The following is a 14,800-nucleotide window of genomic DNA, read 5'->3' as shown; positions in this document are numbered from 1 at the left end:
TAGTATTTTCTTGTTAGTCCTTCTGTGGTTAAATGGTCTCATGGGAAAATTGCACTTGAATATTAACACAATTAATATTTGTCATTTTAAAATTTTGAGGCTTGCATTTAATCTTCCTCTGCAGACTGACTACAAACATCTGTTCTTCATTATAGAGCCATACCTGTGGCATATGGCAGACATTTTGACTTGTCATAGCATTAAACGCACAGGTGGATTCGATAGTATTCATCAAGACTGCAATTAAGTTAGGCTCTCCAGTGCCAAGACCCTGGTATTAATTAATTTCCCCCTGATAACTTAGTACTAAGTAGTAGTAGTAATTTGATTCTTTAAGTGCACTTTGCTGGTAATACATATATACTTTCGCTGAGGTAGTATTTTGATTGAAGGAACTTTACTTGTGCTCTGGAATGGAGTATATCTACATAATTTGCTGTGTTGGTACTTAATACTTTTGTAAAGGATGTGAATACTTCTTCCACCACTGTTTGTGTGGCTTACTGGAACACCCAAAGGAAAAGTCTAGTATATGTCAAGAAAGGCTGTGATGAGAGAGCACGCTGAGCAGTGCAAACTGGTGCAGCACTAGTTAGTCTGTGCTGGAACACCACCTGGAACACCTATGGCAGTAAATTGCCATTTACAGGTTAACACAGCAATAACAGCCTTCACGATGACCACCAACGTCTTTCCTCTCTCCCATCCTCCCATCACACCAGGTTCTCCCGTTCGACGACAACGTGTGTCTGCGTGAGCCCTGCCAGAACTACATGAAGTGCATCTCAGTGCTGCGCTTCAACAGCTCTGCCCCCTTCATCTCCTCGCCCTCCATCTTGTTCCGGCCCATCCACCCCATCGCAGGCCTACGCTGCCGCTGCCCGGTTGGCTTCACGGGTGATTACTGCGAGACGGAGATCAACCTGTGCTACTCCAACCCCTGCCTGAATGGAGGGGTGTGCGCCCGCAGAGAGGGAGGGTACACCTGTATCTGCCGTGAAGACTACAGTGGTAAGTGTGCATGTATTTGTGCTGCTGTAGCGAAGGTGAGGTACAACCAGAAATGCTAAAATATATAATACTGTCACTTTAAAAGTTTTTCTGTATTTACATTACCCTATATTTGGCAGTGTTAAACTATAAGTTATATGAGAATAGCGGCTTGTTACTTTGCTTTTAACCTTACCCTTGAATTAACCGCAGGTTCTAAAGAACTCACAGCACAGTCATCAAGCCATGATAAAATATCTTCTTTATTCATTTTTTTAATTTGTTTATTACTTTCTCTTCAAGCAGCTTTAAAGTAAAAAAAAAAACAAAACACCCCTTTCACACATGTCAGTGTCACATGTGGTTAAGTGCCAACACTTAATTACTGTCACACTCTTATACTAAGTGAAATAAGCAGCTCCAGGATGCCAGCATGAATGGCTGCACTGTCACAGTGTAAAGAAAAACATATCATTTTGCACAATGCTATGCTCAAATCCAAGCATGTTTGCTATCTTTGGAAACTTTGTTTTTTGACAATTAGTATGTCAATGATTATTGGATGTCACTGGTTTGATTTGAGTGGCCACAGATATGAAGAGATGGATGGCATTTGAAAGAAAACGGATGGTGCGCGGTGTGCTTGTTTGTGTTGTGGTGCAGTCTTTAACTCTACCCTGGTAAACTAAAACTGACTGTCTCTGCTTCTTTGTTCATGTCCCACACCGACTTCCTTTTTGATCCACTCTGTTTTCCCTCTTTTGTCATGTTGAGCTGAACAACATGAAAACACACACTCTGCCTCCTGGGAGAGCTTCCTCCTCCTCAGCTCTCTACCTGTTATTTAGTCCTTTACACACTCCCACCACCACTATAAAGCCCTCTCTCCTTTTTAATATCACCAAGCTAATTTGTTCCCTCACTTCACACACATTTCATTCTTTCTTACCTATCCCAATACTCTAGACTAATTTGTTGTCTTTCAGTCTGTCTCCCTCTCTGTCTCTCCCTGTTTTTTCTGTCCCTTCGTACTGCTGCATTGCTTCAATCTGCAAGCCATTGAGTGGATGTAGGAGAGGAGAGATGCTATGAATGTCAGTGTGTGTGTGTGTGTGTGTGTGTGTGTGTGTGTGTGTGTGTGTGTGTCTGGGGGATATTTCACATTGCCTTTTATTTCGTATCAAAAGAGAGCTGGGGGAGTGAAGCAACACTTTTCTTTCATGAGGGAGACAGAGTGTTTTCCAAACTCCCACAGAGACAGACAGAAAGATAGATAAAGAGAGAGAAAGGAAATGAGCAAAGGAGAAATGGAGGTAGAAAGAAACAGAGAGCGATTAGGAAGGAGAGAGAAAGACGAAAGGATGAAAAGTAGGGAGAGAGGGAACATGAAAGGAAAGAGGACATAAAATTATGAGGAGGAAGAAAGAGATAGATAATAGAGAATTCCCTATATAATGTTGGATTTTGAGTGATACCAGTGAAAGGCAGGAGAGAAAGGTGGTGAAATCTCTGGCCATGAGTCCAGAACACTGGTCACAGATCACACTGACTGAATTTTGGGAAAATTTGTAAAAGAAAATGCAAAAGAAGGCTTATTTCCATCCACTACAGTTTTGTTATTATTAGGAGCTGGTTCATCAAGATAAGCAGTATGTGGTGCTGATTGTCCACTGCAGAAGAAGAGGGCGCAACGAGATTACAAAATTTAAACTGCCAGTCAAACCCCAAACGGTGAAAGAAAATGTAGAAAATAGAAATATGTTGATGGAAACATGGCTGCTGTGAGACACATGCAGCAATGGCTGATTTGTACTTATATTGACCAAAGGCACGGTCCATCAAAATTTCTGACAGTGTCTGAAATTTAGGACTAAATTTCTTACAGTGTGACTGTGCTCATACGACCCACATCTACAAACCAGCCAATCAGAGCATGACGTGAAATGAGTCAGACTACAGTTGCTGTTTGAACATTGTTAGCTCCACTTTTTAGGTCAAAAAAACAACAATAAGCTTGGATGACAGGTGACGTGTCTCTGCTTGCATATATTTGATGTCTGATTGACCGGACAGTCATCATACATTTGGACATACCTCAAAATAGATGCCATACAGTCTGACAGAGATTTTATTGGACTCATCTCGCACTGTGTCGCATGCAATGAAGCTGCAAGATTGCTGGGTATGTAGGGGCAGAGACAAAGATAAAAAAGATAAAAAATAGGGAAAGTAGATAATTGATAACAGGAGACAAAAATAAGGAGAGAATAACTGAGCGTGGAGGTAGAGGAGGATGGAGACAAAATTAGAAAGAGAGAGTGGATGATGGGACAGGAGGGGGAGACAGTGCAAACAGCAGAGCATTAGAGATGAAGGAACGGATGGAGAAGAGATGACAGCAATATGAGAGACGAGTGAGACGGATGAATTCAGGGAGAATAACATGGAAGGAGGACTGCTGAGGGAAAATGGGATGAGAGACATCTAAGAGCAATGAAAGAGAGAGAGAGAGCGGGGTGGAGGATAAGAGGTGAGGGGTAGAGCGAGGGAAATCAGATGGGTTCTGGGTAGTTGTGCTTTTCCTGCGTAGGCGTCGGGTGTTGCGGTGTCTTGTCAACGCCCGGGGCTAGTGGGAGGAAGAGGAGGAGGAGGAGGAGGAGGAGAACAGGGGATGAATTGATTCTGCAACACATAGAAATCTCCAGACGTCTCCCAACCAAGTTTGCTCTCTCCCTCCTTCATTTTTCTTTTCATTTTTCCATCCAACCTGCCTTCATCCATCCCCTCATATGCTCTTTGTGGCTTCGAATTGCTTTTTCCCTCAAACTCTATGGATCGCTCTCACAGGCAGGAGCTAAGCCCGGGGTTTAGACCGAGACGGGAAACTTCCACTGACTGAGGAATAGTTTTCGGTCTGGAACAGATGCTTTTAGCAGACCTGAGTCAGATATGATTTGTGAACAGTAGTTTTGATGTTTCTTTGGACCACACAAGCCAGATTTCATTTGATGTAAAAATAGTTTGATCACATCATAAAAAGTGAAGACACTGTAGTCCCCTGATGAAGGGTGTAGATCAGTTGAGTCAGATCAGTGTTTGTTTGGTAGCTGGTGGAAACTGTGGAGGGAAGTACCTCATCAAAACAAGAGAATACTAGAAAACTGAGGAGCAATCATCTAATATAATAATGTTAATAATATTTAACTGTAGAGCACTTTTCAATAATAATCCAAGCAAATGGAGAAGTCAGATTTATAGATTAGAAGTACAAGACGGTAAAAACAAAAAAGAAAATCAGGATAAGCCGTCCAGCTTTAAAGATAATACTGACTCAGCCCCTTGTCTTAAGTGAGTGTACTCGTACAACAGCAGCAGCAAGTGAATGTTTCATCCCAGTAAAACTGGACCCTTTAAGGACACTGAGACGCATCTCCTGCTGCATCACTAAGACAAAGACTCACGGAGGATCCTACAGCACCTCAGGCTAACCCCTCTCTAGACCACATGTTTAACCCTGGGATAAGTAAGGTTGGACACTTTGAACGAGGGTTACATCCGTTTTTTGCACATGACATAGTGAACTCTGCTGTGTAGAAAGATTAACACTGCCTTTGTGGTGCCAACCCCAGAGATGTAGTCCTAAGAAAGTGGTGTGAAACACTGCATCAGCTGGGGTCAAATGCTTTTCAAGTGGGTACTAAATACCTAGCATTAGCTCAGGGTTGAAATGAAACTATGATGTACCATATGTTAACCCTTGTGTGTTACAATCCACACTTGTTGAGAAATGTTGCTTAATTGAAGTGAAAAGCCTTTATTTTCTGATGTGTGAAAGGATTTCTGAAATCCTCCAATGAATGAATTGAATTTGAGGCAGACTATTGACCAGTGCTGCTTTAATCTGCTCACTCGCCTTTTTCCCATCAGACATTTTGACTTGTCAAAGTTGGAAAAGCACTGGTATGCTGGGCAATGGCTCCAATCTATTCGAGTTTGTTTTGTACCAGGAGCCTGCAACTGAGGCAGCCAAATGTACTTCAGCCGTCAGTCATTTTGACCTGTGCTTTTCCTGCTATGTCGTGTCACATGTTTTCTGTTTAAAAAGGGCGACTGAAGCCTTCACCACATGAACACAGCTTCAGATCGTTCCATGTACTGCAAGTTGTCAGTCGTCTAAGAGTTCAGTTGGTTAGTGTAAGTTCCCTTAGAAGTATTGAAGTTGTTCCACATTTTGAAACCTTGGTATGAGCCCAACTTAGGAGCAGTAATCTTTATTTCACACCAGTATGTTTCAAGATGTGGTTTCATAAAATTATGAGCATATCCGCCATAAACCCTGTCACTTCTCATTGCATAAATTATGCTGTAATTTCTTTGCTACTCATATCAAGGATTTGCACATTTAAACTTTTGCTAATTTGTCGTGAGCAGACATCTACCTCCTTAAGTAAATTAGTTTAGACCAGCTAAGACAGCTGTCAACTGGATAGGAGCAAAAAAACAGATGTGCCGTTTTCAACCCAAAGCCAATGGAACGACTGTCAAATACGTTTCCTGTCAAATCCAACTGCATGCCACACAAAGCAACATGTAGTGTAAAGGCTGGTTGATGCTGCTGTTGTTCTTAGTAATGGACTTTTAGTGTGTGTTTGGCTCAGATTAAACTTTTGAGACCAATTATTCACCAATGCTCAAAAACTAGAATTTAATCTGAGTTTGTGAATCAAATAGATATAGTTTGAGAACAAGTTATAAAATGAAAAATTTATATTAAGTATGGAATAATTAGCTTCTGCTTTAAGAAATAAGCCCATCTATTTCCAGGGTGCCTCACTTAAGAGTTAATCAAATGTAGGAGGGAAGTTATACTCCAATCTCCCACTGCTACAAGGCTAAAGTCAGCTGAAGCTCAGTAGTCTGCACTCTTTTACTCATAAGAATTTAAATATTTCTAACCTCTAGCACTCACTTCTCTCAGAAACATGTAAAGCTTGCCAAGCTCACGGGAATGTGCAACAGTTATTAACCCCGAAAAACAAGAAAAAGACCTCAGTGATATAAAGAGAAGTTCCCAGCGGACAGTCAACCTTTAAGACAGATAACAGTACACAGAAAGTGAAGATATCTGATCGTTTTCAAATAACAAAGGGGCTCGGAAGTGATAAAGAGAAATGCACATTATACAGATTACAGTACGATATAATATGAGGGATATGCCTCGAAGAGCTGAGAGATGCAAAGAGGAGATGGGAGACAGAGAGAGAGAAGCCTGGATGCAGACTAAATTAGTTTGTGAGAAGATAACATGGTGAGCAGTGAGCTGTATTTTACACCGAGGGAAGCCAAGAAACAGGAAGAACGCAGGGGAAAGAGAGTAGAAATGCGGTAGGCAGAAGAGAGATTAGTTTTGGATGTGATAAAGCAGATACGCATGTTACACTGAGAAGTTTAATCCAGCAGATAGGGAGATAACACATAAAGAGCAAATTAGCTTGAGGTAGCAAAGACAGTGTAGAACAATGCTAGTTTTATCCTTTTAAAGAGAGTTCGGGTGGTTTGGAAGGTCGAGACAGAAACAAGTGGGAAGAGCAGTGAGGAGCCGAGAAGGAGAGAGAGGAGAAATTTAGTGGGTTGAGATGAGATTGAAGTATCGGCTGTGAGACTGAATGAATTTGGTTCAGGAACACACAGAGAGAATGAAGACAGAGGGAGACAGAGAGAAGTGAGGAGTGAATTAGTTTGGGGGATGGGATGAACGAGTGAGGCGGGTGATGAATACAGAGCAAGAGGAGACTAAATTATGTTTGGCAAGATGAATTGGAAAGTACAGAGGAGGTATGTTTAGAGGGGACACGACGAAAGGAAAGCATAGATACTCAAGATCTGGGAGAGAAATATATGACATCACCACATGTGATTTTCAGACTTTATATGTTCTCGCTAAAGTCAACACTAAAAATAATAATACATAATAATATAATAATTCTCTGAACGAGGCAGAACTGACTGGAGCAGAGGGAGCTTGGCATCTCCGAGACTCTGCAATGAGGTTTTGGAACGAGATGGTATATACAGTGAGTTTAACAGGTGAGGCAAATTAGAACATATGAAACCAAACCTCAGGATTTCTGTCAGAAATACAACCCGTATCTCAGAAAACAAGCAAGTATCACGTCACTAAAAAGCTTCACAGCTGTGGCCACTAAAGATCTTCTAAATCATTCATCACAATTACAGGTCAATCAATATATTTTCGACTACTCAAGACACCGAACAGGGAGCTGAGGGATGGTTCCTGGTTCTTTGCCCTAAAACTTTTTCTAATGATGAGGCTGATCAGTCAAGACAAACTAAACCCACAGGCGCACATGTACCCAGGACAGCTTCAGAATCAGCACCATGGACAGCAGTGGTGATGCTCTACCTACCTGTTTCACTGCACCATACAACCCCCCCAGAATTGAAGCTCCAGACTGGTTGTTAGAGCAGAAAGGTCCAACTGGGAATGTCAAAGCCATTTTGACCCAACAAGGAAGTTGTTCAAAGTTACAAAGTACACACATTAAAACTTTCTGTCACAGCTGACTGGCAGTCTGCAGGGCTGTTGATTGTTCTTCCAGTGGTTCTGTTAAAATGCACACCTCGGCTCGACTGTGATAAAGCAGAAGAAACGTTCAGCTTGCTAAACATATGCCCAGTGGCTGAACTGAGCCATGAAATCAGAGCTAATTATGAAGCTAATCTGAGCTAATTATGTACTTAGCAACTTACAGCTCCCACATGAAGCTAAGAAAATTGATGTTTTGAGATTTTTGTTCTAACCAAAGGACCATTGTTGAGATGGATATATTTATTTATTGCGTTTTGTTGTGTTTTAATACATTTCTTTTTTAGATAAATGCAATTAACTAAAACTCTTAAATGTAAAAAAGCTAAACACAAGTCATTTAAGATTTAAGGTCTAAAAGAAGGAATTAATCAGCCTTCCATTGGTAGCATGCATCTTATACATAGTGTTTAGAAAGAATTGCACAGCTAATTATTGGAGAATAAACCACAACACAACAGCAAATAATTTGACTTAACAATATACTGTGTAGACAATGGAGGAATTTCAAGTCAGCACATTTGTGGGGGATAAAGGAAGCCAAATGAAAACTCAATTAGTTTGGGAATGATAAGACACAATGTGAAAACTGAAGAGTAGGAATGTCAGAGACAAGCTCGTGGGTGATAAAGGAGTGACTGCGTTTGAGGAAAAATAGACGAGTGGGGTCTTCAAAGGTGGAATAAAGATCACTTTGTAAAAAAAAAAGAGAAAAGGCATGGTGAAGATATATCATTCAAGACATAACATTGGAATAAAAAAGACATTTGAAAAGACAGACTGAAAGTGAGGGATGAGAGAGACGAGGCGAGGAGTTTCGCGGTGAAGATAAAACCAGCCTGGTTGGGTGAGAGTGGGGGAGTGAAGGAGGGAGAGAGATAATGGTATAGGATGGATTCAGAAGTCGCAGTGACATTAATTTTAGGGGTCATTAATATAAGAGACGAACGTGTGAGCGTGTGCATGTGTGTGTATTAGTGTCGTGTGTAAGAATGAGATCAAATTAGTTGAGGAAAAGGTAACAGAATAAGGTGTGTGTGTGTTTTTGTGTATGTGTGAAAGTAAAAGATAGGTAGACTTAATTACTTTGGGGAAATGAGAAAGTAGTGAAGTATTGGTGGAGGTTGTGTGTGTGTTAGTGTGTGTGTGTGTGTGAGAGAGAGAGGACACACACACACACACACACACACGGAGAATAAATTACTTTGTGGATGGTGAAAAAAAAAAAAAAGTAAGTGGTGCAAACAGCCAGAGCAATGAGCCCACTTAGTGTCTGGGATGAGGCTTCTTGGAAGACAGGATAGAAAGAGAGGAAGTAGAGACATCTAAAAAACATAACAGACATGATTTAGAAATGTGCGTGTTATCTGAAAAAATGCACTGCAGGGGACATGATTCGCTGGGTTGGAATGCATTAAACAGAGTGAGAGGAAGGAGAGAGGAAACTAATTGAGTTTTAGGGACAGGGACAGAGACGCAGAGACTCAGGATGCCTTTAATCAATAGCCAGGCTTGCAGGAGCCATTAAAGGAGCCTCCTGTTGGGAAGACAATAAACAATTAAGGTAACTTAGATCAGAGAGACTTCATACTCTGAAGTACTGGAACTGCAGTACAATTACATGAATACGGTACAAGATAAGACAGTTTAATGGCAATAATGAGTATTTTTTAGCAAATGCAGAAGTACAAAAATTTGTATTTTTGCTAAATCTTTTTGTTCCATCAGACACTTTGCATTGCAGATCTTTGGCTCTTGGTTGTCTATGCAAAAGTCAACAAGCAACTAAGTTGCATAATGCAACTACAGCATACCTTTGCTCACCCTGATCGTAGTCAAAAGGATTATTATATATTATTATATATCGGATTATTTCTGGAGTCTTTTCAGACTTACAGACTTTACATAACTACTAAATGACCTGTGTTTTTGTGAGTCCATAAGATAACCCAACCCTGCAGTCTTTGACATTCAATGAAAATAATTTCAATTTCTGTTTTCCATTTCATCTGTTGAGATTTATATGCAATATAATATCCATTTAATCTGAACATTAATCAGGGTGAATTGAACATTGCAAGTTTGGAGAGAAAAAGGAGAAAAAAACTTAGTTAAAAAAAGATATTTCTGTAGTAGAAAAGTACGAGTAGAAAATGAGAGGGCAAAAGACTGAGGGGGACAAATAATTAAAAAGGAAAGGCTGCAGGATGAAGAGAGAAAGCTAAAGAGAATTGAAAATAAACGTGGGAGGTTATCAATATCCAGATACCGATCTTTGAAAAAGGAAAAGAAGAGGATTGTGAGCGAGGTTGAGGCAGATGAAAGTGGAAATGGGGAGAAAGAGCACATCAAGACGCATGGAGCAGAAGAGAGAAGAGGCAGGAGATTGAAAAAAGGAAGAGAGGCTTTGAGACCGAGAGAGACTCGTATGGAAGGGAAAACGTGACAGGAACAGGTACACAGAAAGGAAGCTCAACAGAGAGAAGAGAGGGAACAGGAAGGAAAGTGACTAGAAGAGCATGTTAGAGAGACCTCTACATTATTATATATGATTATTATAACATGGGAGCAGTGGAAGAGTGAAAAGGTACAGACAGAGTGGCAAAAAAATACAGAAAAATAAAACAGATGCCTGAAGGAAGAAGAGAGGAGATGTGAAGGAAGAGGAGGGAGAGAGACTGTGGATGAGGGAGGAAGTTTAACAAGTTCAGATGAAAGTTAATCAGTAAAGAACTAACTAACAGAAATACAGTCACTGCATCGTGATCAAATGCTCCACATACAGCGCACAGTCATTTAATGCTGTCATGATGATGTCATCCAGATAGAAATAGCAAAGCTGCTCAATAGACAGCGAATAATGGAACAACTAGTACGACTGTGTGACAGCAGCCTCGATGATTTTACGAGGACATGGGACCATTTTGTGAATCACAGCTGGAAACCACTTTCAAGTGACACATCTGAATGTGATCAGTGGGCCGCTTTCACCTGATGACATCATCACTATTCATGTAATTGACTGAGCTGTTTGGTTAGTGAAAAATAAGACGTGATCGACAGTGTTGGTTTGAGTCAGTTAACCATCTTACAAGATGGAGACTTGGCCACAATCTGTAATATGTCTTTGTTTACTATATATATATATTAATGCAATGCACCATTTAAATGGCATCATTTTGTTAGCACACTCATTTTCAAGGTTACGTTGCTTTTAACCCCGAAAAGCTGATGGATGTGTTGATTTTAAATGGTAAGACCAGCAGCTTCAAGTCATTTTCCAGAGCAATTGTGTGTTTATTGAAAATAATGCACACCATCTGGCAGAAATGTGGACTCCAGTCACTTGATTTTTTTCTTTGAATCAATCCACCAGCAGCCAATCACAGGCAAGCAGTGGGGAAAGGTGGATCCGTCAGACAAACAGACAGTCAAATACTGACTTGTTTAGGATCTGAAACACAAAGTTCAGGACTTGACTGCAGTAAATGAGGACATTTCTGACTCATTTCAAGTCTACCCAGAGCTCAAAATTTGTATTACCCTTAAAGACGCAAAAAGGCGAAAAGGAGCACCAGAGGAGGGAGCAGGAGTGAGACCTACAGAGGCAAGACAAGAGGACAGAGAAGAGGGAAGCAACTGGGAGTGTATTGGCCTCTAGGGATGTACCATGTGTTGGGGTGGAGGAGGGGGGTGAGGGGGTGGAGGGTAGGGCGGCGCAAACTAAGATGCCGGGGGGTTGGTTGAATAATACTAGCTTTGATGAATAAAACATCTGCATGAATGAAGGGGTGGTGTGAATGCATTAAACCAGGCATAGAGGAAGAAGAGAGGAAGAAAAGAAAAGAGAAATGTCAAGATATAGAAAGAGATGAAGGGAGGAAGGAGAAAGGAACAGTAAAGCGGGGAGCATTTTATATATAGAGATGTGAGGTGGAGGGAAGATAGAAAAGGAAGGAAGGAACAAGGAGCTGGAGGAGGATGGAGGGAGGGGAGGAAGAAGAAGGAAGGATGTGAATGGAAATAGTGCTCTGCTCTTAAACTAAAAAGACAAGATGCAAGCAGGGAAAACTTGAGATGTATTTCCAAGTTTGTGTGGAGTGGTGTGTATTTTGTATGGTGTGTATCTACGTACACGTGTCTCTGTGGATGTGTTGGTTGTGAAAGTTCGGTTCTTTACATAAATACAAGCAGCGATACAGCAGTGGAAAAAATCTGCGTGGCAGATGAAAGTCAAGCATTTTAAATTTGACTCAAACCAGAGGTATTACCAGAAGGATATGCTTTAGAGTCATGTAAGCAGCATTTTAATGATGCAGCTGTTTGTGATGGAGCTACTTTTAGCATCTCCTGTTGGGTACAGGGCTGAAATGATAAGCTGATCAGTTGACAGGAAATTAATCTGCATCCAGCATCCAACATAGTATGCATAACTGTAACTGTGTGTATGTATGTGTGTGTGTGTGTGTGTGTGTGTGTGTGTGTGTGTGTGTGTGTGTGCGCATTCATGTATGTCTCACTTTTGTGGGGACATATGCCTGTTTACACGGTCACATTGTGGGGACTCGCTGTATTCGTGGGGACCCCATAATGTAAATCATTCAATTTTAGGGTGAAGACTTCAGTTAAGGTCAGGGTCAGGCAAGTAGTGGTCATGGTTATGGTTAGGAAATTTATCTAAGTCTCTATAATGTCGCCAAAAGTGATGAAAACCTGATGTGTGTTTGTGTGTGTATGTATGAAATGTTTGCGTGTGTAATTTTAAGGCGCTATCTTGCTAGCGGACACTCACCATTTGTTTAGTAATCGCTTGACTTTGTGTCCATGTGACTGAACACTGAACAGAATGAGGAATCACACATTTAAAACGACTCTCTGCCCCACTATATGTGTGTGTGTGTGTGTGTGTGTGTGTGTGTGTGTGTGTGTGTATTTCCTATCACTGATGATCAGTAAGTGCATTGGTAAAGTGGACGCCTTCACACCGTCTGTGCTAAAGACGAGATTAAAAAAAGACTATCATTGAGTCAGTCTGAGATCACTTCTGCTCTGCTTACCACCTCTAATTAGTGTGTGTGTGTGTGTGTGTGTGTGTGTGTGTGTGTGTGCGTGAGTGTGTCTTATCTGTGTATGTTGGTTTTTTTTTTGTCTGCAGTTCTAATCTGTGATGCTGTATGTGTGCATGCATAGGTGTGTTTTTGTTTTTCTGTCTTCAATTGTCAATTTATTTCCTGACAATCTCTCAACCTGTGTGCAACTGGGTGTGCAAAATGAACCAGCATTTGTATTTGCAGGTGTGTGTGTGTGTGTGTGTGTGTGTGTGTGAGAGTGTGTGTGTGTCTGTCTGTCTGTCTGTTTAAGTCTCACTACACGCATAATTCATGAGTATTAATGTCTATTTATTTATTTTAATATTAATGAGAGGTCTGTGTGGATGAATAGGCACAACAGACAAAGGCAGGGAAATTATGCTGTGTTGGACTGGATATGTGTGTGTGTGTGTGTGTGTGTGTGTGTGTGTGTGTGTGTGTGTGTGTGTGTGTATGTATGTGTTTCCCTATTTAATTGGTTCCCTGTTGTGTGCACTTACATAGAAGTATATGTTAAATGTGAGAGGGCAGAGAGGACGAGAGAAAGCTAAACAAGAACAGACAGATGTGATAATTTTAATGTCCTTGGGCTATTGTTAGCTGAGCTGGATGTGTGACTCGATGTCTCCTTGTGTGTGTGTGTGTGTGTGTGTGTGTGTGTGTATGTGCGTGTGTGCGTGTGTGTGTGTGTGTGTATGTGTCCTCAGGGTGATTTGGTGGTGTGAGAGAGCATGTTTGTCAGCCAATAACTGGCAGATCTCTGCTGCTGGTGGCATGGGCAAATTGAGTGGCGAAGAGTAGGATGGACAGATGAATAAATTGTGTAAAGAGAGTGTGATGATGAAGAAATGTTTGGATGACAGGAAAGAGAAAATGAGTCGATTACTGTAAGGACACAGCAAGATCAGTGGATGGATGGAGGTGTTACAATATAGGATGAATCACTTCAGTACCAGAATCAGATAAATGAGGTAGGTAGGGATGTAAAGTTTAGAAAATACAGCGGCCTGACAAAAATATTGATCAAACACAAAGAATGGAAGCACAAAGCGGTTAGCAAGTGGAGATTTTGGAGCGTGCAGGGACAGAACATGTTTGAAAGCAAGGTCAGAATTATGAGTGTAATAAAAGCTTCCTTTGCTTGTTGTCTTCAAAGTTGAGCGCTTTCGGTTTTTGTTTCCCTCTCAGGGAGGAAGGTGGAGGATAGATGGATGATGGAGACATGAAGGAAAGGACGAATGATGGACGATTATTCAAGCAGCAATTTTAAACCTTTGATTGTTGGACAAGCTGTCAACGTTTCGCAGTTTAGTACATCATACCGTGGGGTTCAGTGTGTGTTGTGGCAGAGTGTGTATCAAACGTGGTGCGTGTTTGTACTTTTACAGCTTTTCCCTGGCTTGTGCATGTGTGTGTGTGGTTGTGACTTGCCCTCGGGTGTGTGTGTGTGTGTGTGTGTGTGTGTGTGTGTGTGTGTGTGTGTGTGTGTGTGTGTGGCGGTGTTTTGACTGTGGGTGAGAGATTGCCTGTGTGTGTCCATGTCTTGTGTGTGTCAGATAATATTTGTGTCCAAATGATCGTGAGGAAAGGTGAAGGCTTCTATTGACTTACAACCCCAGAACGGCATGTGTGTGTGTGTGTGTGTGTGTGTGTGTGTGTGTGTGTGTGTGTGTGTGTTTGTGTGTTTGTGTGTGTGTGTGTGTGCGTGCGTGCGTGCGTGTGCATGCCTTTGTGTGTGTGGCTGTGGCTGGTAAGATGTAAGGACTCTGCCAGTGGGTACTTTGGCATCTAAAAGCAGCACAAACAATGTGCCAACAGAGACAGCTCCGTGATAAAACCCGACAGCCTCGAGGGCAGGGACAATGATCTGTGTGTGTGTGTGTGAGTGTGTGTGTGTGTGTGTGTGTGTGTGTGTGTATGAGAGAGAAATGGAGAGAGAGAGAAGGGAATATGAGAGACAGACTGATTTTTACACACTGAATATGTGTTTATGTCTTTGAGAAAGAAAAGAAAAAATGTGTGTTGCATCCATTATTAATGTATGAATTTTGTTTTGTTTGTTTGTTATCTTACTGTGTGTGTGTGTGTGTGAGAGAGAGAGAGAGAGAGAGAG

At 41.3% G+C, this 14,800-nt stretch overlaps 1 protein-coding gene across 1 annotated transcript in view; it reads left to right on the top strand.

Annotated features, from left to right (window-relative positions):
- The window catches only part of celsr3 (cadherin, EGF LAG seven-pass G-type receptor 3), a 104,524-nt gene that overhangs the window by 28,638 nt on the left and 61,086 nt on the right, over nucleotides 1–14,800 (top strand). Inside the window, exon 3 of the mRNA XM_076742181.1 lies at nucleotides 723–1,011. Coding sequence (XP_076598296.1) covers nucleotides 723–1,011 — 289 coding nt within the window. The remainder of the gene's footprint in view (nucleotides 1–722; nucleotides 1,012–14,800) is intronic.

Source organism: Chaetodon auriga, chromosome 10 (assembly GCF_051107435.1).
Source record: "Chaetodon auriga isolate fChaAug3 chromosome 10, fChaAug3.hap1, whole genome shotgun sequence".
Classification (NCBI taxonomy): Eukaryota; Metazoa; Chordata; class Actinopteri; order Chaetodontiformes; family Chaetodontidae; genus Chaetodon; species Chaetodon auriga.
The sequence above is the reverse complement of the archived record's forward strand: the minus strand, read 5'-3'. Positions and strand labels throughout refer to the sequence as shown.